The 23275-nt window shown below is 34.0% G+C and overlaps 4 protein-coding genes and 1 non-coding gene across 6 annotated transcripts; 3 read left to right on the top strand and 2 right to left on the bottom strand.

Annotated features, from left to right (window-relative positions):
- Positions 1-212: 212 nt before the first annotated feature.
- Positions 213-2010, top strand: LOC106414084 (cytochrome P450 77A3-like). The gene has a single exon (XM_013854796.3). The coding sequence runs from the start codon at positions 303-305 to the stop codon at positions 1833-1835; it is 1533 nt and encodes a 510-aa protein (XP_013710250.2). The 5' UTR covers positions 213-302; the 3' UTR covers positions 1836-2010.
- A 4814-nt stretch (positions 2011-6824) lies between these two features.
- On the bottom strand, positions 6825-6896 carry TRNAW-CCA. The gene has a single exon. It is a non-coding gene; the product is annotated as a tRNA-Trp (tRNA).
- A 48-nt stretch (positions 6897-6944) lies between these two features.
- LOC106415451 (polyadenylate-binding protein RBP45B) lies at positions 6945-10476 on the top strand. 2 transcript variants are annotated; one of them, XM_013856167.3, is made up of 6 exons: positions 6945-7312; positions 7920-8367; positions 9418-9476; positions 9579-9709; positions 9835-9931; positions 10035-10476. In XM_013856167.3, the coding sequence occupies exons 1-6, from the start codon at positions 7058-7060 to the stop codon at positions 10209-10211; spliced, it is 1167 nt and encodes a 388-aa protein (XP_013711621.2). In that variant the 5' UTR covers positions 6945-7057; the 3' UTR covers positions 10212-10476. The 2 variants fall into 2 exon arrangements, with proteins under 2 accessions (XP_013711621.2, XP_013711620.2); XM_013856166.3 differs by having other exon boundaries at positions 7920-8385.
- A 201-nt stretch (positions 10477-10677) lies between these two features.
- On the top strand, positions 10678-12320 carry BNAA09G47600D. The gene has a single exon (XM_048741818.1). It carries the CDS (start codon positions 11432-11434, stop codon positions 11828-11830), a length of 399 nt encoding a protein of 132 aa, XP_048597775.1. The 5' UTR covers positions 10678-11431; the 3' UTR covers positions 11831-12320.
- A 2805-nt stretch (positions 12321-15125) lies between these two features.
- Positions 15126-20684, bottom strand: LOC106414307 (protein DETOXIFICATION 36-like). Its single transcript, XM_013854987.3, has 7 exons — positions 18046-20684; positions 17089-17720; positions 16452-16508; positions 16097-16335; positions 15898-16016; positions 15683-15769; positions 15126-15562 (listed from the first exon to the last, which is right to left on the bottom strand). Exons 1-7 carry the CDS (start codon positions 18358-18360, stop codon positions 15497-15499), a joined length of 1515 nt encoding a protein of 504 aa, XP_013710441.2. The 5' UTR covers positions 18361-20684; the 3' UTR covers positions 15126-15496.
- Between the last annotated feature and the right edge of the window lie 2591 nt (positions 20685-23275).

Raw genomic sequence — 23275 nt, 5'->3', positions numbered from 1 at the left:
ACACATTTAAATTTTTACTGCTGATATTTATTTATTTATTAATAAGGTTAAAGCTAGTTATAAACTTGATGAACTTATACCAATTATATAGAATAGGAAGTAAATGCACAAAGATGGTTGGTGACACCAATTACTCCCAAGGTTCATGTGGGCATATCACTTCATCACACATAGATATGTATACTTTCTCTATATAAAGAGCCCTAGTTTACTCTCCATTCATCAAACACTTTCCCTAAACTACTCCATCTATCATTCTTATTCACTTATCTCCATCACTTTCTCTCAGATAATAAACAAATATGGATCTTACTGATGTTATCATTTTCTTGTTTGCTCTCTATTTCCTCAACCTGTGGTGGCGCCGCTACTCCTCCTCCCGAAGCAGCCAATGTCGCATGAACATCCCGCCGGGACCAAAAGGATGGCCACTAGTCGGAAACCTACTCCAAGTCATATTCCAAGGTCGACATTTCGTCTTCATAATGCGTGACTTACGTAAAAAGTACGGTCCAATATTCACCATGCAAATGGGACAACGTACGATGATTATTGTCACGGACGAGAAACTCATCCACGAGGCTCTAGTCCAACGCGGCCCTACGTTCGCTTCCCGGCCACCGGACTCACCGATCCGCCTCATTTTTAGCGTCGGAAAATGCGCTATCAACTCGGCTGAGTATGGATCTTTGTGGAGGACTCTAAGGAGGAACTTTGTGACGGAGCTTGTGACCCCGACGAGAGTTAAGCAATGCTCGTGGATAAGGACGTGGGCTATGGAGAATCATATGAAGAGGATTCAAACGGAGAGTGTTGAGAAAGGTTTTGTTGAAGTTATGAGTCAATGTAGGCTAACGATTTGTAGCATCTTGATATGTCTTTGTTTCGGAGCCAAGATCAGCGAGGAAAAGATCAAGAACATAGAGAATGTACTTAAGGACGTCATGCTTATAACTTCACCGAAGTTACCTGACTTTTTACCGGTTTTCACTCCGTTGTTTCGGCGTCAAGTTAGAGAAGCGAGAGAGCTAAGAAAGACGCAGCTAGAGTGTCTCGTGCCATTGATCAAGAACCGTCGTGCGTTTGTTGACGCTAAGGAGAGTCCTAACGAAGAGATGGTGAGTCCCATTGGTGCAGCTTATGTGGATTCTTTGTTTAGTTTGAAGCCGGTGGAGAGAGGCGGTGAGCTAAGAGATGAAGAGATAGTGACTTTGTGTTCGGAGATTGTCTCGGCCGGTACGGACACAAGTGCAACTACGCTTGAATGGGCGTTACTTCATCTAGTGACCGACCAAAACATACAAGAGAAGCTGTACGAGGAAGTTGTTGGAGTTGTTGGCAAACACGGCGTCGTTGAAGAGGACGACGTGGCGAAGATGCCTTACTTGGAGGCAATAGTGAAAGAGACTCTCCGTAGACATCCTCCTGGACATTTTCTTCTCTCTCACGCCGCCGTGAAAGATACGGAGCTTGGCGGGTATGATATTCCGGCAGGGGCGTACGTGGAGTTTTACACTGCTTGGGTTACTGAGAACCCGGAGATATGGTCGGATCCGGGTAAGTTTCGACCCGAGAGGTTTTTAGCCGGTGGAGATGGTGTTAATGCTGACTGGACCGGGACACGTGGTGTAACAATGTTGCCTTTTGGTGCGGGTCGTCGGATCTGTCCGGCTTGGTCATTGGGGATTCTACACATTAACTTGATGCTTGCTAGGATGATCCATTCGTTTAAATGGATCCCGGTTCCGGATTCTCCACCCGACCCGACCGAGACTTACGCGTTTACCGTCGTGATGAAAAACTCTCTCAAAGCTCGGATCCAGTCAAGGACTTGATGGATACATTCGAGCTGGAACGGGTCAGGTTTGTGATGTGGTATGCTTTTGTATGCATTAATCTTTGCTATTCATAGTGTGGTTTGTTGCTATCGTTTTCAATATATATTTCTAAGATGCTTTTGTGTCTGATGATGTTAAACCATATATTATCATATGCATTTCGGTTGGTTGATGTGTTTGTACTTGTATAACAGTATATTATGAAAATTTGATGCTACTATTACATTGTATTATTACATTGTATTAAATATGCGGATTAGGATTTTGGAGTGACGTTTTTGCTTTTATTATTAAAAGCATTGTAGATGTGTAATGTGTGTATAGTCTAGTCAAAAGAGAATTAATATTTAGATTCTATTTTCGACTAAATTCAGCTATACATTTTTCTTTGGGTACCAAAAAGAAATTGGTAAGCTGACGCAGACCTATCAAATTTCAATGAAATTGTCAGTCGTGAGGTGGTCAATTAAATTCCACCCAAATATGTTGGGGCTACCAGTAGTACGGTGAATAACATTAACTTCGATGAAAGAACATATATCATTTCTTTGGGGAGGGGGAGTATATAAAAACTTAGAATATATTTTTAAAACCCATCATAACACTCTTATAAACAGAAACGGCCATAATACTTACTTATATACGTGTGCTTAACTAAGATATAAATGGATCAAAAGGCGAAAGTATTTGTATAAAAGGATGAAAGTTATAGTGAATGGTCTATCAAAGTCAAAACTTAAGTTTATGTGTTGGCCTCACTTAGTGTACAAACGTAAACACTATCGTTCGTACAATCTTACCCTAGATAAATTTTGTAACCTTCCAAGCCTGACACACTGGGCCATCCATACATTAAATTTAGGGAAAACTAGATTAGGAAGATTTCACTTTTTTTTTAACGAGCTTCTTTTTACGTATGTAAGTGAATGGGACTTAGTCAGTTAGGCGTTTTTGACACAAATCTTGAACTCATTTATTTCCATTTATGTCCTATGAGAGTTTTCATTCATAAGTTTAGTTTTTTTCTATATGGTTCAGTATTAAGAATAATTCTGATTAATAAATGTTGAAAGAATAAGAAGTTCCCATATCAAATTTGTATTGTAAATAAAATCATTTTTGCAAAATTTTCCGTAATTTTAACCATACCATATCCAATTACCATTTAAATTGATTTTGACAGGCATAGGATAGGGTGGTACAAAGGGAAAATATTATAATTTTGATATGAAGAAAAGTTTGAAAAACTGGTCGGTCTTTAGAGAGTCTGAAATTGGTCAATGAGTTATTCGAAAGTTGTCTCCTCAAGAAAAGAGGAAGACTTGTTTAAATCATATACGGCCTAGAAGGTGGATAGATATTCAATTACACATTTGGGCTAATATTGTTTTAAACAACCAATCTGAAAAAATAGTATAAACTCTGGATCTTTCTAAATTATAAGTACATTTCCGCTAAAATAAATTATTTTCACACGGTTTCTCCAGCATGTAAGAAAAAAAATGAAAATGCTAGTTTTCTTAGAGTATTCTTTTATTTATTTTCAAAATTTGCTCAATTTATGAGGATTGAGGAATTATCCTCTTTTTCGTAAATTCATGAAAACAATTGTTATCAAATTTATTTTAAATTTATATAACTTTACATGTTAGTTTCTTTTTCATGCTGGCTAATTTGGCTAAAGTATGGAAGTTTGACACCCCTAAAACTTAGGTTTGAGGCTCCAAAGTGTTCATTTTCTTATGATTCATTTTATTACTTTTTTATAATAGATTATTTCTAATTTTAATCGACACTAGATTTTTTAACCGCGCTACGCGCGGATAAGATATTATATGTATTTCTCAATTCTAAAAAATAATGTATAATATTGTATTATATTATTTAAAGAATAGAAAATAAGACTACATAACATAAATATATTTTTTATACTTTCTTTGTGGAAATCATTATGTTGTTTGATTGTTGTACTTAATTCACATATTTACATAGATATTTGTGATAGATGAATAACTATATTTTTATTATCAGTAAATAATATATATTTATTATATAATATAAGAAAAATGGAATTATTTACTTTTTAACAAACTTGTCTAATGTTGGGGACTCGGTTATAGACATATCATATTCGAATGAAACATTTTTACACTTATCAATCTTCTTAACAATCAAGAAACAAATCTGAATATCAAAACAATATCTCATACGATCTCTTTGTGGAATAACTGCTCTGAAGAAAGTGAATTTATGCATCAAAAAGGACTGGAAATGGATGTGCATATGTGTTATCTAAGTCAGCTTTACAAAAAACTATTTATAGTTCATATATCATTTATGTCCATCCTATTTTTTTGTCCATCATTTCTTAAACATCTTGAAATAAGTAATGCTAATTAATAATAAACTTTTTGCTCACAAAATAAAAATCAAATTTGTCTAATTATCGCTTAATTTGTCTAACTGATATATGTATTTCTCAATTCTATAAAAAATAATGTATAATATTGTATTACATTATTAAAAAATATAAAATATGACTACATAACATAAATATATTTTTTAAATTTTCTTTGTGGAAATCATTATGTTGTTTGATTGTTGTACTTGATTCACATATTTGCATAGATATTTGTGATAGATGAATAACTATATTTTTATTATCAGTAAATAATATATATTGATTATATAATATAAGAAAAATAAAATTATTTACTTTTTAAACAAATTTGTCTCATGTTGGAGACTCGGTTATAGACATATCATATACGAAGGAGACATTTTTACAGTTGTCAATCTTCTTAACATTGAAAAAACAAATCTACATATCAAAACAATATCTCATACGATCTATTTGTGGAATAACTACTCTGAAGAAATTAAATTTAGGCATCAAAAAGGACTGAAAATGGATGTGCAGATATGTTATCTAAGTCTGCTTCACAAAGTACTATTCATAGTTCATATATCATTAATGTCCATCCTATTTTTTTGTCCACCATTTCTTAAACATCTTGAAATAACTGATGCTAATTAATAATAAACTTTTTGCTGGAAAAAAAATCAAATTTGTCTAATTATCGCTTAAATATTTTATTAATATGGTCTAAGAAGCTTTTAAGTGATATCATAGTTTAATTTATTAGATTTTTTGTTAATTTTTAGAGGTTTTTGTATTTAAGATTTTTTTCCATATTAAGCTTCTATTTCTTTCACAGAATTGATATATATATATATATATATATATATATATATATATATATATATATATATATATATATATCATAAAAATTACCATCAAATCAGTTTTACTTATTTATTATTTTGTTTTAACGAAAATACACTTTTTAAATAATTTTATTTAAAATAAAATTATATATTAATTTACTGTATTTTAACAATTTCATTGATTTAATTAATTTTCTTTGGTGGATAACTTAAAAAGTTTCATATGAATCGGGGAAAGCAAGCTTATGTTGTTATATTATATTTATTTTGTGTATATAGAATCTATATATAATGCTAGTGTAATAAAGAAAGAACATTATTTTTTTGTAACTTCAAAAAGATACATTATTACAATTTAAAATGAATCAAAATTGAATAAAATGGTAATTAAATATTTGTAAATCTAATTGTTTAGTTGGATTCTCATGAAAAAAAAATCGATTGGTTAAACAAATGTTTCAAAATTTGTTGTGGTATTGTTTTGTCTATAAATTATAAAATTTATTGAATTAATATATTTAATTATTGCATCCTTAAATAATATTTTATTAAGACATTAGAAAAATATGTTTTGAGTTGTTTTGTCAAATTGTACAAAAATCTATGCTTTTTCATATTTGTAACTTCAAAAAGATACATTATGATAATTTGAAATTAATCAAAATTGAATAAAATGGTAATTAAATATTTGTAAATCTAATTATTTTTTTATCTTGTTTAGTTGGATTCTCATGAAAAAAAATCGATAGGTTAAACAAATGTTTCAAAATTTGTTGTGTTATTGTTTTGTCTATAAATTACAAAATTTATTGAATTAATATATTTAATTATTGCACCCTTAAATAATATTTTATTAAGACATTAGAGAAGTATGTTATGAGTTGTTTTGTCAAAATTTTACAAAAATCTATGCTTTTTCATATTTGTCACGAAAATTTATATGTTAAACTTACTTTTACAAAATTCTTAACTTTGTCACGAAAACAAAAATCTATGCTTTTTCATATTTGTCAACGTTCTCACACTTTCTAAGAATATATTAGCTTAGTCACTTACTTATTTTTTTTTTACAAAACAAACTATCGGAGTCTTGAAAGTTGAATTCATATTATTGTAAATGTACATAAGAGTTTGTGATTATATACTTAGTGGTTCTTGTATATGTATCCAAGAAAGTTTCAATGGCTTAGTGGTAACTGTCCTATATATATATCATACTAACCCGGGTTCGATTCTCACCTTCGCATTGTTTTTTTATTTTTTACGAAAAATAAATGAGATGACATGGCAATTTCGGATTCTCTGATTGGTTGATTTTTCTATCCTATGTGGACACCCTCTCCATGGCTTATATCCCCTTTTAGTATAGTATAGATGTTACTATTTTGACACACCTAATATGAATTCATGGATCCGCCACTGACCTGGCGTGGTGTTATGTGATAAAAGAAAATGTTCGTAGAGGTAAGCTATTAATCTCAACCACAATATTTTTATTGAGAAGTTAAGACCATTCCCATGTGTTTTTAGCCAGTCGTCATTGAGAGACACCATTAATTAGTAAGTGTAATGATGTTTTATACCGGTTCACACTGGGTTTATTAAATTAAAAATATATTCCAATGGTTTTCTTGGAACCAGAATACCAGATATACAGCGCTCGTATATTAAAAAAAACTCAGATCAGCCGTCGTTGTGTTGAATCTAAACCGATTTTAGCTATACAAAAAATTTAGGATCATGTATAAACCGGGGTTTTGAACCCGACGTGAATCGAACACGCAACCTTCTGATCTGGAGTCAGACGCGCTACCATTGCGCCACGGATCCGATGCAAATAACCGTAGTAATATATTTTAAAATAATATCCAAAATCAACTAACCTTTAGCACATTGTTGTTATCTTCTTCTTCTTCATCATCGTCACAGTTTCGTACGGTCTCAAAAAATCCGAGTTCTCCCAAATCTTATCTTTTTATCCTCCTCCGATCATGATGCAGCCCCCACCACCCGGAGGTCTCCTTCCGCACCACGTTCCTCCTCCGTCTGCTCAACCGCACTACGGTTACCAGCAACCTCCTCCTTACGCCATGCCTGGAGCTGGTCCACCACAGATGTGGAATCCACAAGCAGCCCCACCAAGCCAGCCTATGACCGCCGACGAGATCCGTACTCTTTGGATCGGTGACTTGCAGTTCTGGATGGATGAGAATTTCCTCTACGGATGTTTTGCTCACACCGGAGAGGTAATAAAACACCCTCTCTTCTCAATTCTCATCACTGACTCGTTTTCTGTCTGAAAGATTGGATTTTTACCGACATCGCGATCAGAATCGAACAAATTTAAATGAGTTTTGTGGCCTGGCAACTTTAATGCCTTCATCACTGTTCGTGTTCTGTCTGAAAGATTGGATTTTTACGGACATCACGATCGAAATCGAACAAATTCAATGTCTTGTGTCAGTGAGCTAATGAGTTTTGTGTCTTGTCAAGTTTAATGTCTTCGTCACTGTTCGTTTTCTGTTTAAAAGATTGAATTTTTACGGACATGAAGATCAAATTCGAACAAATTTGATGTCTTTGTGACCGTGAGTTGATATTGAGTTTTGTGTCCTGTCAAGTTTAGCGTCTTCATTCATAACCGTTCGTTTTCTGTCTGAAAGGTTTGATCTTTAGTGATATTGAGAATTAAATTCGACAACTTTAATGTCTTGTGACAGTAAGTTAGATGAGTTTTGTGTTTGTCATCACTGTTCGTGTTCTGTCTGAAAGATTGGATTTTTACAAATATAAGGATCAAATTCAACAACTTTAATGTCCTGTTTGTGTAACACTGTCAGTTATTTTCTGCAGGTTCTTTCTGTTAAAGTCATCCGCAACAAGCAGACCTCTCAGGTTGAAGGTTACGGTTTTATCGAGTTCCTATCTCACGCTGCTGCTGAACGAGCTTTACAAACATACAACAACACTCCCATCCCTGGCCTTCCTGACCACCTCTTCAGATTGAACTGGGCCTCGTTGGGCACAGGAGATAAACGTGACGATTCGCCTGATTACACTATCTTCGTTGGTGATCTCGCTGCTGATGTCACTGACTACGTCTTGCTAGAGACGTTCAGAGCCTCGTATCCTTCGGTTAAAGGTGCGAAGGTTGTTATCGACAGAGCCACTGGGCGATCGAAGGGATACGGCTTCGTTAGGTTTTCTGATGAGAGTGAGCAGATTCGTGCCATGAGCGAGATGAACGGTGTTCCTTGTTCGAGTAGGCCTATGAGGATTGGGCCAGCTGCTAGCAAAAAAGGTGTGTCTGGTCAAAGAGGTATGCTTGGATATGCTGCTTTGCTCTTGCATTCCCGTGATTGTTTGTTGTGGTTTAGTGTCTATGTGACTAGGTTTCCTACAGTTTAACCAAGCCTAGTTTTCTAAAGTCACATTCTGTATTTACCGCTCAGGCCACAGTAAAATTATGTTAAAGCTAAAATGGATAGAACTCTTATAAGCACACTTGTTGTATCCAGTTTGTGTCAAAGCAGGGGAGTCAAGAGGCTCTCTAATCATCTTGAGGCCTGGAACTGATTGAATGCTCATGCTTAGGTCAGTTTTAAAGTTTACGTGCTGTCCTTTTATTAGCCCTTTCCTTCGTACGTTTCAGCCCGGCTATGGTTTCCATTTATCTTTTCAGTACAACATTTATTCCAATCAGTTCTTATTTTTCACTTGTCTTATTTTATGTTTTGTACATCAAAGCTCCTTTCTACTGCTTCCGGGAGTCTAGATGTTAGAAGTTCTCACGTCATTGTAGCATTTATGTGAGAAACTTTCGTTTCACCATTTTCATAACGGGCTTGGATGATAGTGATAGCTAGATTGTTACAATTTTAAAAGTATTGGCTACATTTCCTCTTTACCTTGTCCCAAGTATAGGCATTTTTCAGATGATCATCTTGACCTACCCTATCTTAGCAACCGAAAAGCGTTGGGGAAAATGTGAAGCAATTGTGATTGTCATTGATCTAATTGCTCATTTTTTTTGTGGTTGTGGATCCATTCTTATTGCAAGCTCATCTACATATTGAAAATACTTGATTGACGTTAACACCATTGATAGACTTTGACTTCCTATTCATGTGTGTTTTGCAATTCTGTTGTCAACAGACAGAGAATACTATTTCTCTTTTTGGACTTTGAGCCATGTTGTATGTGTTTGTTCATGCCTTTCTTTGCATTCTGTTGGATATTATAGAGGAGGCTGCAAATGTATCTCTCGTGTTTTCAAATTTCTTTGGTGCATGTGCAATTCATAGATACTTACTCTTTTCCAATGTACTGTGGTTTTCTCGTGTAAATGCAGATTCATACCAGAGTGCTGCTTCAGGGGTTCCAACTGATAATGATCCAAATAACACCACTGTGGGTTATATATATATGCTTCTCTTATACATGTGTTGCGCACTTCCGCTTGGCAATGTTCCAAAGGGGTCTTTTCTGACAAATTTTTAAGTTTATGTACAGGTTTTTGTTGGTGGATTAGATCCCACTATCACGGATGATCATCTGAAGAATGTCTTTAGCCAATATGGCGAGATTGTCCATGTGAAAATACCTGCCGGAAAGCGCTGTGGATTCGTACAATTTTCTGAGAAGTAAGTGCACTCTTGTTTCTGGAAACTCTTTAACATATGAGCCTATAATAAACCGGCTTTGGACTAGTATCAACCTAACAGTTTAATCGTGTACTCTTGTGATTAATCCCCTCGTTTTTTTGCAGAAGCTGTGCAGAGGAAGCAATTCGAAATTTGAATGGGATGCAGTTGGGTGGAACAACCGTCAGGCTATCATGGGGACGAAGTCCTTCATCTAAACAGGTGATTCATTGATTCTCCTTTGCATACGTTTCTAGTTGTTTCCTGCGTTGTTTGGTCAATGGACTTATGGACCCTTTATGTTTTGTGTGTATCGATTCTCCAGGCGGCTGATCCGAGTCAGTATTATTACGGCGGGTATGGACAAGGACAGGAGCATTATGGGTATTCAATGCCGCAAGATCCTAATGCGTATTACGGAGGCTACCCTGGTGGGTATCAGCAGCCACCACAGGTGGGGCAGCAACCTCCACAGCAGCAACAAGTCGGGTTCAGCTACTAGCTGGCGAGAGTGTTCTTATCTTCACTGTGTGTTGTTTGCGTACTTTGTCATGAACATGTTCACAGACACAGTTTATATATCTCTCTGTCTCTCTCTCTCATTAGGAGAGTTTCTTTTGCTCAACACTGATACCGAAGGAGTGTGAAGAGATTTGACTCTTAATAATGTTTGTGATGCTTCTGTTTTCTTTATTTCCTTTGCTTGCTTTAGGAGTATAGAACATGAATGGGCTAATTGGCGATAATAAGATTTTAAGCTTTCATTATACGCTTTTGTGGTAATGTTAGTTTTGAATGTTAAAAACTTACTATGGTCAATGAGTTGGTGCATTGCGTTTTTTGACGTTAAGCTTTGGAGTTATGTTCCAGGTTTTTAAGTTAAGCTTAGGAGTTTCAGTTATACTGTAGTTAAGCATGTGTGTTTTGAGATTATCACATAACTCAAGGTTTATTAATGAAGAAGATTGTAATTTGTTTCAGTAAATATAACCTGTCTAGATACTACTTATGGACAGAAAATATATCTTAGAACACAACTATAGTGTCTCCAGGGAGCATTAGAATAGTTGGACATCTTTGATTTGACCAAAGTTATGTCTTTAGAGGTCTTTGTAGAGGCAGGGTGGCATGTGTCTCCAAACTCATGACTGCTTTTATAAAACAAATTTTAAAAGTAATGTATGCATGGAGCATGATGAATTGATGATCAGTATATTACTCCTAAATTATACAAAACCGTTGATCAACGATTTGTTTTAACTTTTAACACAGATATACTAGGGTATATGCGTGATCAGGATATACGATTAAGAAGATGTTGCCGACAAAAAAGAAATTAAAAAGATGTTAAAATATTAATTTTTCATATGTATTTTTGGGCGGTAAGCTCGTAAATTGAAATGCTTTATAGACTAAATCTTGTAAGCATATATAACACATAGTAATACCCTTACACAACCTCATTTTGCAAATAATAATTAGGACGATTTTATGCATTTACTATGCATTGTTAGCTGGAAGTCAAACTATCCTGTATATCTTAAGCATATCTTATTATCTTAATGATTTGACTTACAAATAAAACTGTAACTATTCTAATTAGAAAAATCATATAACTTGGGTACAACCGTACAAGTTATGAGTTAGTGCACCAGCACTGTCTAATGCCATTACTACAAATACTTTCTCATCTTCAACTCCTCTCTTCATTCTGAGATCTCTATGCTTCAATTCACAAAAGATCATCATCATCGGAAAAACACTAAAAGCCAGAAAATGACCCTCTTTAAAAGGCCATGCATGTACTCAAAGGTGCACAAGGAAGATCCAGAAGAGGTGTTGCACCAACGAGCCAAGTTCTTGATTTACAAAACGCTTCAACAAGTGGACTTGGTTTCTCGGCGTTCTTCTCCTTCCTCGTCGTTTCTACGGATGAAGCTTTTAAGGTTGAAGGTAGAGATCGGAAAGAGTTTGACTAAGCTGCGACAGAGCGTAGTATCCGCCGTAAGTTTTGGTGGAATTCGAAAGCATTCTCAAAGCGGCGTGAGAGCCTTGAAGAAGATGTTCCACGGTGGTGCAACAAAAGGACTACCTAGGCCTATTTTCAGTCTTGAAGTTTGATATTTCTTTTACATTCTTGTCTTGTGTATTTATCTTTTTCTTTTCTTGAATTGTATGTTGATCTCTATTACGTACATAAGATCAACAATATAAAAAAAAAGAAGCTTGAGTTCATTTTCTTTCATAAAAAGAGGAACGAAATCTTGAATTTGAAATAATAATAACCATTATTTATATGGAACTTGAACTGGGCTTGTTTTATACAATTCAAACGAAGAAATTTCAGTGAATGTAATATAGCCGAGAGGTGGCTCCACGAGAAAGCCACGGAACAAGAATCACATAGACATTCAAGAATCAGGTGCTGGGTGAATGATACCCTTTAAACTTTGGTCATATAAACGATGTAACCAAGTAGGGTGATGTTTTGTTAAGTGATGGAAAGGATCTTGAATGTGTTGCAGGACGTGCAAGTACATTGGGAAATCAAACTCTCCTCCCACAAAATCGGAGCATAATGTATCAAGTTGAAATTCGGATGATAAGGAGCTTGATTGATCTTCCTTTTTTTTTCTTCAAATAACTTTGTATTATTATTTTAAATGAGGATGGTGTTAAGATGTGCTTTCAATTTAAAACCAATTGGTGATAAGTGGAGCGACCCATCTATATCTTATATATTGTTTAGAATTCCTTCCAACTACTGATGTGGGATATTATGTGTCTAATACTCCTTCTCGAGATGATGACTCTTTGAGTGTCAATTTTGGAATGCTCGAACAAGGATCGATGGACCAACATTGAGCCAGATAGATGTGGATCCGGGTTGGACTGCGTGGATCGGGCCATGTTAAGCTAGATGGTCTTCCAACTTAAAACCAACTAGAGTTTATCCCGCACATCGTGCAGGTATATTTTCATTTTATAAATATTTAATTTTGATATTATTATATAAATTTAAATATACAATTTATATCTTAGTGTTATGTATTTTATAACTCTTTAATTTTATTGTTTAGGTTTCTTATTACTTTATTAATATAGGGGTTTGTTTTATACATTTTACCTTTTTATTACGTTTTTGAGTTTTCATAATTTGAAATAATCAAATAAAAAAAATTCTTCAACATATGATTTTTGAAAATATATAGCTGTAGAAATAAATTTTTAACATATGTTAATAGCTTCATTTGTATAAAAAAAATCTGACATGATTAATAAATTTGAACCCGTTTTAGTGGTAGATGATAATTTATTTAAATGAAAGCATTATATTACTTAATTACGAAATTAATTAATGTAATATTTAATAAAAATTATTTAAAAATTTAGTATGATTTTATTAGATTTTTTCAACAGATTTTGTTATAACTGAAAATAAAATTCAAATCTATAGTTAAAATTAATTTATTATTAATATTCCTATTAATTATTATGTCATATTATGTGAATAATGAAATGGTCGTAGTAGACTTCTAAATAGTAGATAAAAATGGTACTTCTCTTTTAATAGAGAAGATTGGTGATAAGTAGAGTGACTTATCTAATAGATGGAAAAATAATGAGGCGAAACAGTCTTCACTATTATTTTCATTTTCTCAACCGTTTGAAACGATTATTCTCGTGAATGTTTTTTTTTCAAAAAGAAACGATTATGTCAGTAGTTTAATAATTTATTTAATTAGCGTTGATTCCCGTTTTATTTACGTTCATAAAACTTTCAAACTAAAATAATATTAATTTTATGTATGAGTAGTATTCGGATGGAGCGGTTATAGATTTTATGATCAGTTCCACACATGGTGGTGGCATAGGCTGGTTGTATCCGACAAATGAGTAAATCCATTACAGTATGAGATTATATTTTCATTGTACAAACATTTCGTATGGCCCATGGACCACTTTGGTCATTTGGTCATGAGCCGAAACGCACAGCGATGAGTGAACTGGCATTTTGTTTTTCTAATGATATTTTTAGACCAAACTGTGGACTAATTTAACGTTACACTTACACCACCTTCGTATAAGTTCCTTAGCATTGTAGATTGTAGTATATCAAGTAGTTCTTAGACATGTTCGAGGAAAATGAGTTTGTTTTATTTTTCCCGATGATGTCTCACATGGACTAATAAATTAAGATATCTTAGTGATTTCCCAAAATAAAAGATAAACAAGCATAATAACAAGTGGGAATTGTAAAAACAGTCCAAGTGTTTTACACATCTTTCTAATATTTTTATACTAAGTATTGAACTTTGGGTGAATATTTGACAGTGTTAATTCTATTTTTTGTAACTCTGTTTGAACTTTGGGTGAATATTTTACACATCTTTTTTTTTTTTTGTAACTCGGTTTTCAATACATGTCGTTGGTATACAATCATAAGCTGGACCAACATTTAAACACATCGTACAAATAACAAATGGAAAGGGTTTTCTAGGTTTAATCCCGGTTTTATCAAACTGGTTCTAGCGATTGGTTCGGTTCTATTTTATATTTTAGTTTCATTTTTTAGCTTTTTCTAATTACCCTTGTTTGTATGTTTCAAAAAAGCCCAATTTTATTTTAATATGAAAGCTTTTAAAAAAAACAAATGAAAAGGGAGATTTTTTTTTATAAATGAAATTTTATTCAATTCGAAAATCGGGAATCCAAATCAGGTTACAAGCACGATTTGATGGTCAATGGATCTGTATGTCCAGATTTAGATGATGCCCGGTCTCTATCATCGGTTTAGTCTGTGTAAATTCATCAACTCGTACGAGCTAAAATCTCATTACGTATCCAACCATATTATGAAACAATTATAATTGCTTCACAAGTTGCAAATCTTTTATTCTTTTTTTGTCAAAGTACGTTTCCAATTCCACCACGAGACAAAATTAGAAAATGACCCAACATATGGTTAATTATTATTGACTCACGAGATATAGGAACAAAACCATATTATGCATGGTCCTGAAATCTGTATAGTGTGCATATAAATAGTATGCATGACATGTGGACCATCATCATCATCTTGTATCTTTCTCTTAATTTGTATTCTTATTTTGGGTTATCCGTAAAAAAACAAAAAGAGGTTTGTTCAAGAAAATTAAATAGCCAAGCTTTTTCAGTAGCTATCAGAACCAGATTGACAAGTGCCAACCCGTTTCAGTAGCTATCAAAACCAGATTGACAAGTGCCAAACCTTTTCAGTAGCTATCGAACCACATTGACAAATCCAATATGTTCGCTTTCAACATTCACATGAAGATCACATTAGTTTTACGAATGGTTTTTATTCTTATGTACTGACTAAAATGCTATTAGAAAAATAATTACGATTGAACATATAAAATTTGACGTTGTTTCTTATCAACTATTACATCGCTCGCTGAAGTTTAATATTACATCGTTTATTAAACTTTAAATTGAATTAAGATTGACTATATGATTCAAGTGTGAAACGGTAACTTATTGCATCATTACTTGATTTATTTCATACAAAGGGTTTACTACACTCTTCCACACAAGACATCAATTTTTCTTCAACATTTCATTCTCACTTCTCAATATTACGTCGTCTTCTTTCTAAAATGTACATGATCTCTTTACTCTAACCCCCTCAGAAAATTATCAGTTTTCCCATTCATTAACAAACCGATCGGAACAAGAAGAAATAAAATAAAATTGACCTCCAAGTCTCCCCATAATATTCTTTTTGAAAATGAAAAATAAATTTGTTTACTGCTTAAGAAGCGGCGCTTGAGAGTCTTCCCACTGGTCTAATCGTCTCGAAGCCGTCTCCACCTGAGATTCAAATTCAAACCATATTAAACCTTAGAATCAAAAAGAAACATACTAACCAAAAACTTAAACAGATAACTGTTGTATTTATGAAAATATAAATAATATTAGTTTCTAATTTACCTCTTTATCCCAATCAGTTCGGATAGTGACGATAAGCAAGATAATAGTCTGCATGAGTGTGCCCCCAATCATTCCTGTCCATATTCCCTGTAAATGATAATTAACCATCTAAACTTTTTTGACATCAATTAACCATCTAATTATAATTTACACTAATCAATCATTAATCACTGATTATAATATATACTCTATATATGCAAACTAATGAAAATTACCTTAGCTCCCATATCATAGGTGAAACCAAGAACATAACCAATTGGAATCCCCACAATGTAATAACATCCTATGTTCACGTATGCCACAAATGCTTGCCACCCACATCCAACGGCCACACCTGTCTTAATCAAATTTCTTATTAACCATTTTTTATTTATAACTATTTAGCTCTTAAATTGTCTATACACTTTTTGTTACCGGATAAAACTGGTTGAATTCCGTTAAGAACTATGGTAATGGCCAAATAAGGAGAGAGTTCGGCTACGGCTTCGGCAACCGCTGGACTGTCTGTAAAAACGTAGCTGATGACTTGCCGCCACGAGAGGATCACTACAGCTTCAAACAATGCCAGTATAAACGATACTCCTGTAGTTACTACAGTTGAAAATGCCGCTGATCTGGGATGTCCAGCGCCCAATTCGTTACTAACTCTCACACTGTTATTTAAAAACAAGTACCATACCACCGTTTTCAACTTATACTTATTTGTTACCACTTGTGAGAAAAATGCAAAAAAATATAATTAAAGAGTAAAAAACATATTTTTACCAACCTTGCAGCTGCGTTGAATCCAACGGAGACCATGAACGAGATTGCAGAAATTGCCATGCTGCAAATAAGACAAATAGTTTATGATTGTTTTAAGTAAGAAACTGATAATGTCTAAAAGATAATGTATTAAAAAGGATAACTATACATTTTCCTTTAAAAAAAATACATCCTCTTTTTTATCAAAGAGTCAGTAATATATTTTTCTAATCATGTTTGTAAAACAGCCTCTGTAATAAATTAACTGACCACTTGGATCTTTGGTTGGAGTAATCAACACTTTTTTAGGTTTCCCGCGCAGGAGTTCATGTTGTCTTTTCAACCATGGAAAACGTAGAAAGACGCAAATGATAAACGAAACCAATTATTGACTCTTACATATAGATTTAGATTCAATTTTCTGAAATCATTAGTAATAATTAAATAAATCTTTTTTAGGATTTAAAATTTCAAATAAAAAACTAAAATATTAAACCGTACCAATCATATGTTCGGATTCGTTATTCTTCAAATCTTCACTAGTATTGAATAAACGATCGATATTTATTTATTTAAATTTAATATTGAAATCCAAACTAAATCCACCATAGATAAGGCAAAAAGAAATTATAGTTTTGAAATGAAATGAAATTCAAAATTACCATATAGCTAGGGCATCCAAAGCAAGTTCAGGGTTTTTGAGAAGTCCGGCAAGGAGAACAAGAATCTGAGCATACCAAGCCTCAAGGCAGAGCATGACCGCCGAAGCCGCAGATAACCGGAAAAAGTCCCATAGACCGTCGAAAGCTTTCCAGCTAAACCCTGCCCAAGTCGGGCGACACCTAGGGCTCATCTTGATATACATGATCTGAGCAATGACAATGATCCACCATGAGAGACTGTGGATCGCGGAGAGACCAAGTAAACCCCATCCAAGCTTGAAGACAGCGAGCCATGAGAGGAGCAGGTGGAGGACGAGGGTGGCTGCTGAGATGTAAGCGCTAGGCGTAACGATGCTCTGTGACTGGAGGAACTTTTGTATAGGGAAGTTAACGGCGTAAGCGAAGATCATAGGGATCATACCGTAGATAAAGATGGAAGCCGTTGATGCCACGTCAGCTGGCTCGCCGAGTAAAGTAAGGAGAGGTGTAGAGAAGATGAAGAGTAATGTCACTGGAAGTCCGGTGAGGAGTAAAACCACGGTGGATCTTTGTAAGTAGACGCCGAGCATGTCGTATCTCTGAGCCCCGTGGGCTTGCCCACATAGTGTCTCCACTGCACTTCCCATTCCAAGCTGTGTCACCAGAAAGCAAAAAGAAAAAGTTAATTAATATTTTTTGAAAAAAATTGTTTCATAAATATATATATATATATATATATTTTTTTTTTTAATAAGCTTTGTACTATTTTAGTAAACTGCATATTTTTGAAAAGTTAATTGAGTATCAAATTGATGTTGTTTTACTTTATCGGAAACGGATAATCACAAAATAATCGCATTTATGATATAAATATAATGTTTTTAATATGTGTAACAACATTACTAAAAATCATCTTTGTTAAATGTAGTATTTCATTTTACATTTGATTCTTTGTTAAAGAGAAAATGAAAGTAGTACCATGAGACCAAAGGTGAACATGTTGAAACCGCTGTTTCCTAGAGAAGCTGCGGCGAGTTGCATACTTCCCATTCGACCAGCGAAGATACGAGTGAGCATGGACATGCCATTGTTGATCACGTAGACGAAGATAGCCGGAGCTGCAAGGTGGAATAGAAACTTGATCTCTATCAACGCCGCCAAGTAAACTCGCCGGTAATAAGGCAAGTGAGGGTCTGTTAACACACTCTCCATCCTGAAGTCGAGATCCGATTTTGATGGCTCAAGTAAAGGTTGCTGCATGTTTTCCACGGCGGATACGACTTCCGAACCCATAAGGTAGTAAAATAGATCAGGGTATTTTCTCTATGACTATTTATCTCTCTTTTCTAGTTTTCTCTCTTTCTCACTCTTTTGTCGAGTCTGTATATTTTCTGTGACTTTAGCTCAGAGAAGCTGTAATATAAAGGCCATTTTGTCGTGTGTACCCAACCCCCATTTTAGGAAAGAGTATTTGAAAAAAAGAAAGCTGGAAAAGAAGAAACGAAGAAAACAAATTTACCTTTTTACCCTCTTTTTTCTTTAATCTAATAAACACATCTTTTTCTAATAATCACATATATGTTGCATAAAATGTTTATACAAAATAAGCATATGTAGTTGGCTTAATCAACGAACTAAAACAATTTTTATCATGTAAATGAAAAGTAAGATTAATTATAGCTTTAAACAGAGCATTATACATCAAGAATTATTAATTATATCTGTAAATCGATTCCCTTAAATCATAAGATTCAAAACCTACACTACGTGTATATAATTTAATGAGCATTTTAATAAGTTGTATATATCATAGATAAACCATTGTTTGTACAAGGTTAAAAGAAAGTTGAAATTGTCAGCATGATGTGGAAGGCTAGCTGCTAAGTGCCACCCAGTCGATCATTTTGCTCCTTACAGATTTTCATTTTATACAACTTCACAATGTTACTAATAATTAAGATCCTCATTTTATTAATATGTATATTGGACAAAGAACCAAGAAGCTTAGTAAACCCTTCTCAGCAAAAAAGAAAAAAACAAGAAACTCCAGCTCTATTGTAGCATTTTACTATGCTAGAGCATCGTCACTAAGAGCATAATTAACGGTGGCTCTTAGACCATCTCCAATGTATTTCTGTATTTTTACCTTTAAAATAGAGGAATTCTATAATAGAGGTGGGTTTTACTCCAATGTATTTCTCTAAAATATAGATCTCTATATATAGAGCAAAATATAAAGGAATGCTATTTCTTCCTCTATAAATAGAGGAGAAAATAGCAATCTCTATTTTAGAGACAAAAATAAAGATGGGTTGGAGTGATTTTGCCTCTAAATGCTATTATAGAGGTAGAAATAGAGGTGGGTTGGAGATGCTCTTAACTTGGTTATTAAAGAGTGGATCCCACTGTTTTTATAAAAACCGTGTCTTCCATGTCTTCTATAAAGACCGAGTTTAACTTGGTTTTTGTACTGTTTGCGGACTCCACTGATATGTGGCAGCCCGCAATTGGTTCGTCTTTTAATTTTTTCTTTTTATCAGACCCAAAAAAATCAAATAAGAACTCGTGCAGCGTTAATTATGTTCTAAGAGTTCTAACAAGTTCTGTAATAAAATATGAAATATTATGGTGCGTATCTCAAAATTGTAAAAGAATTGTCAAAATATCTCAAATGCAATATTTTGACATAGAGTTCATGTAGACTAATATTTTCTTGTGAATAAAACGCAGAAAACAAAGCACAACGCGTGATTTTTAATGTCTTTCCAAGAAAAGGGGTCACAGAACACACTCGACAGTCGGGAGAACAATTAAGTAAATTTTGACACTCTCTTACGTAACGTTTAGAATTTTTCAGTTGCGTCCCACGCACTTTTTTACGACTCTGGTAATAAAGCTTTTAATTAAATTTAATTATTATTAAAAAATTTAACATTTTTACCAAAAAAAAAAAAAAGCTTTTCAGTGCTTTTATTTAGGGGTGGGAGTCAATTACGCTGTTCACTGTGTTTAGATTTATACATGAGTTTCCGACTGGTTCGATGGACATGTTGCTTAGTAAAAAGTTCTCCACAAATCTACGACAAACTTAATGTGAATGCAATGCTAAAATGAATATTCACTATTTACGCTGTGAACTTTTCTTATTTATATGGGAAAATGTGTTTCCAGTTTGTTGATGTAGGTACTATTAATCTTCGTCATGAACTATATGTGTAATGGTACCGCATGTGGCCTGGCTGGCCTGACTGGTCAGAAAACCATAACACCTTAGTGACTTAGTCGATTCAATTACAAATCCCGGCCATTTTTACATCACGTCGGCCAAAAAAGATAACAGCATAGTAAAATAACATCACATTAACATTTTTTGCAATAATAAAGTTGTGCAAAGGCTTAAAGCTATAGGGTACGTTGGAAAATAGGGGTAAGGCGAATTTTCCTCTCTCTTAGAAAAGTTTTCTCTCATCCCCTTTTCTGAGACCAAAGCTTCGAAACCCTAATTTTGCCGGTGGTGGCGGCAGTCGCCTCTACCGCCGGCCTCTGTATTTTTTCTTTATGTTCGCCTCTCACCTTCCTTCTCCCTCTCTGTTGATATGCTCGCATCTCTGCTTGGTGGTGATTCGGCGAGGCAGGGTTAGGGGTCGGTGGTGGTTGGCTCGGCGACGGGGGATGTCCTCTTCCCGACTCAGATCTGGAGGCTTTTCTCGGATATGGCTGTTCGCAGGCGGTGGCATGGTGCTTGAGGACTGTACCTGTAAGTTGTCTCTGTTTCTAGCCAGTCGGGTTTAGATCTCCGATGGTAGCTTGAGCGGGTTAGGGATATCTCGGGGTGTGTTAGTGCGGGGACTATCGTTGGTCAGACGGTTGTTGGAGATGGGTTAGGGAAGTGACGTTTGTTCCCTACGCTCACCCTCCATTCCAGATCTGTACCATGAAACATGAGTTTGAGAGTTGTTACCTGGGTGTTTTTCTACTCTCAATCTTCTATGTTGGCTGTGCACGAGGAAGAATTCTGCGGTTTTGCAGTGGTGTGTGGGGCTATCTACGCGCGTGTGGATAGCTGGTGGCGTCACACTTGCTTCTCTGGCCGTGAAGAAGTGCTATGCGCAGAGGATTTCATGGGCTTGAAGCTTCTTCTTTGTTGGGCAGTTCGATGGTGTGGCAAACTTTACCTTTTACGCGTCTTTCCGAATAAGAGCAGTGGTTTGTATGAATGCTTGGCTTGGTAGGATGGAGAAGAAGCGCAACAGTCAATCAATGTCTGGTGTGACCAGCATTTCTGTGTTTTGCAGTGGTACTCGGCGGATGAGTTGACGTTTCATGCGGTAGCACAGATTAGCTAACTGTGCGGCAAAAGTTTTGGCTAGATCGGTGGAACAGAGGCATACAGTTTCACCTTTATCCGGATCTCCGGTTTTTACCGGGCCGAACCGTTCACTCCGAATGCATTCGCTTGAGCCATTGTGAAACTTGGAAGATGTGTGTGCTAATTTTGCAGGTTATCAAAGGCGGGTATGTGATGAAGCTGTAGGTCCGGAGTGGTTTTGAGGGCTGGCCAATTCTCCGTAAACTCGCGGCAACTTAGCAGCCACAACAATGAGACTCCAGCTCTTGGCTCACTGCGATCCTAGGCAAAGAGAGTTGTTCTGTTATTCAAGATCAGTATCAGTTATTGCATTTCTTTTTTTTTTTTTTTTTTCGAATGAATGCAAAATTTATTCAATCGGAAAATACCTGTGTTACATCAAGTGCTACTAGAGTTTGCTTTATACAAAGTCAAAAATGAAAACGATCTACATCTAGATCTTATAAACTATGGATGAGGCCTCCTTGTCTCAAACCATCGACATAAGCCTTCCTCCAAATATCTCTGTCCTTTACCCTTCACAGCAAGCAACTTCAATCTTATTGTCTTATCCACAAACTTATAAAGTATCCTCTCATCCCTTCTCTGCTTACTATTTACTGTGTTTTCCTTTTATATTTTGGTGTTGTTTAGTTGTCTTTACTTGTTCCTGCTACTAGTTTTCTCTGTATCTTCTGTCAAAAATTCAAAATGGTATAAAATTTAACATTCATACCAAAAAAAAAAAAAAAAAAATAGGGGTAAGGCACTTGCGTCGTGGGCAAGTGGAAATGATGAAATTTCTTACGATGGCCACATGACAATATTTAATAGTAATAGCTCGTGGAAATTTTACGTCTTTAACTTCTTTTATATTACACGGATAATACATATGTATGCCAAAAGCTTGAGCTTTCTTTACTCGTTAATAATAACTAGAATATTAATTTCTGTCTGATCAGAAAAATAAAACACGAATAATATTTTTTGTGAAATGATCTAATCTATTAAATAGAGTCATTTTTTTATCTACGGTTAACAAGTCATACTAGGACCATCTAAAATATTACTTAATATGACATATTTCATTATTTACATTAATAATAAAATAAATATAAATATAAATTTATTTTTAAGTATAACAAATTCTATTGAGAAAGAATCTAACAAAATCTTATCAACCTTCTAAAATTTTTTATAAAATAACACTTAATTAATTTCATAAATACTAATATAACTTTATAATTCAATGTTAATTAAAAATTTATTATAAAACAAGAAAATAAAACTCTATAATATTTTATATATTTTTTAATTATATTATGTATTATATTAAAATAGAAGTACTATATGAATTAAATATGGGTAAATTTATCTATTTTATTTTTAAAATAGTTTCATTTAAATAAATTATCACTCATCATCAAAATATGTTAAAATTCGTAAAATATATTTTTTAGAAAAATAAATTTATAAACATGAATTCATTAACATAGGTTAAACTTTTATATCTACAACAACATATTATTTTATATATTTTTTTTCTTTTGAAACTCTCAACAATATATTGTTTAAAAAATCATAATATATAAAAATATAATAGTTTATAACTAACCTTTAGTTCATATACTATTTAAAAATATGTTATTAGAAAACTATGAAATTTTAATTATTCATTCAAAATATTAATGACAAATCAAATTTTAATTATAAATTTAATATTTATATTAATTATAAACATATTCTGAGAGATGTATAAAATCTTACCGAAATTAAAATTATTTCTATAAAACAATGTATTAATTTAGTAACAACACAATTTCGAAAATTATATAATCTCCCACCTCAAATATAGTTGTG

This window comes from Brassica napus, chromosome A9 (genome assembly GCF_020379485.1).
Source record: "Brassica napus cultivar Da-Ae chromosome A9, Da-Ae, whole genome shotgun sequence".
NCBI classification, from domain to species: Eukaryota; Viridiplantae; Streptophyta; class Magnoliopsida; order Brassicales; family Brassicaceae; genus Brassica; species Brassica napus.
This window is presented reverse-complemented; position numbering and strand designations above follow the sequence as displayed.

Bases quoted from the DNA above. Each gene is read 5' to 3' on its own strand.
- LOC106414084 (XM_013854796.3), top strand. From the start codon at position 303: ATGGATCTTACTGATGTTATCATTTTCTTGTTTGCTCTCTATTTCCTC.
- LOC106415451 (XM_013856166.3), top strand. From the start codon at position 7,058: ATGATGCAGCCCCCACCACCCGGAGGTCTCCTTCCGCACCACGTTCCT. The intron at 9,710-9,834 runs GTAAGTGCACTC...GTTTTTTTGCAG, and splicing joins TTCGTACAATTTTCTGAGAA to AAGCTGTGCAGAGGAAGCAA. The intron at 9,932-10,034 runs GTGATTCATTGA...TCGATTCTCCAG, and splicing joins GAAGTCCTTCATCTAAACAG to GCGGCTGATCCGAGTCAGTA.
- BNAA09G47600D (XM_048741818.1), top strand. From the start codon at position 11,432: ATGCTTCAATTCACAAAAGATCATCATCATCGGAAAAACACTAAAAGC.
- LOC106414307 (XM_013854987.3), bottom strand. From the start codon at position 18,360: ATGGGTTCGGAAGTCGTATCCGCCGTGGAAAACATGCAGCAACCTTTA. The intron at 17,721-18,045 runs GTACTACTTTCA...CTGGTGACACAG, and splicing joins TGTTCACCTTTGGTCTCATG to CTTGGAATGGGAAGTGCAGT. The intron at 16,017-16,096 runs GTAACAAAAAGT...TGATTAAGACAG, and splicing joins AATTCAACCAGTTTTATCCG to GTGTGGCCGTTGGATGTGGG.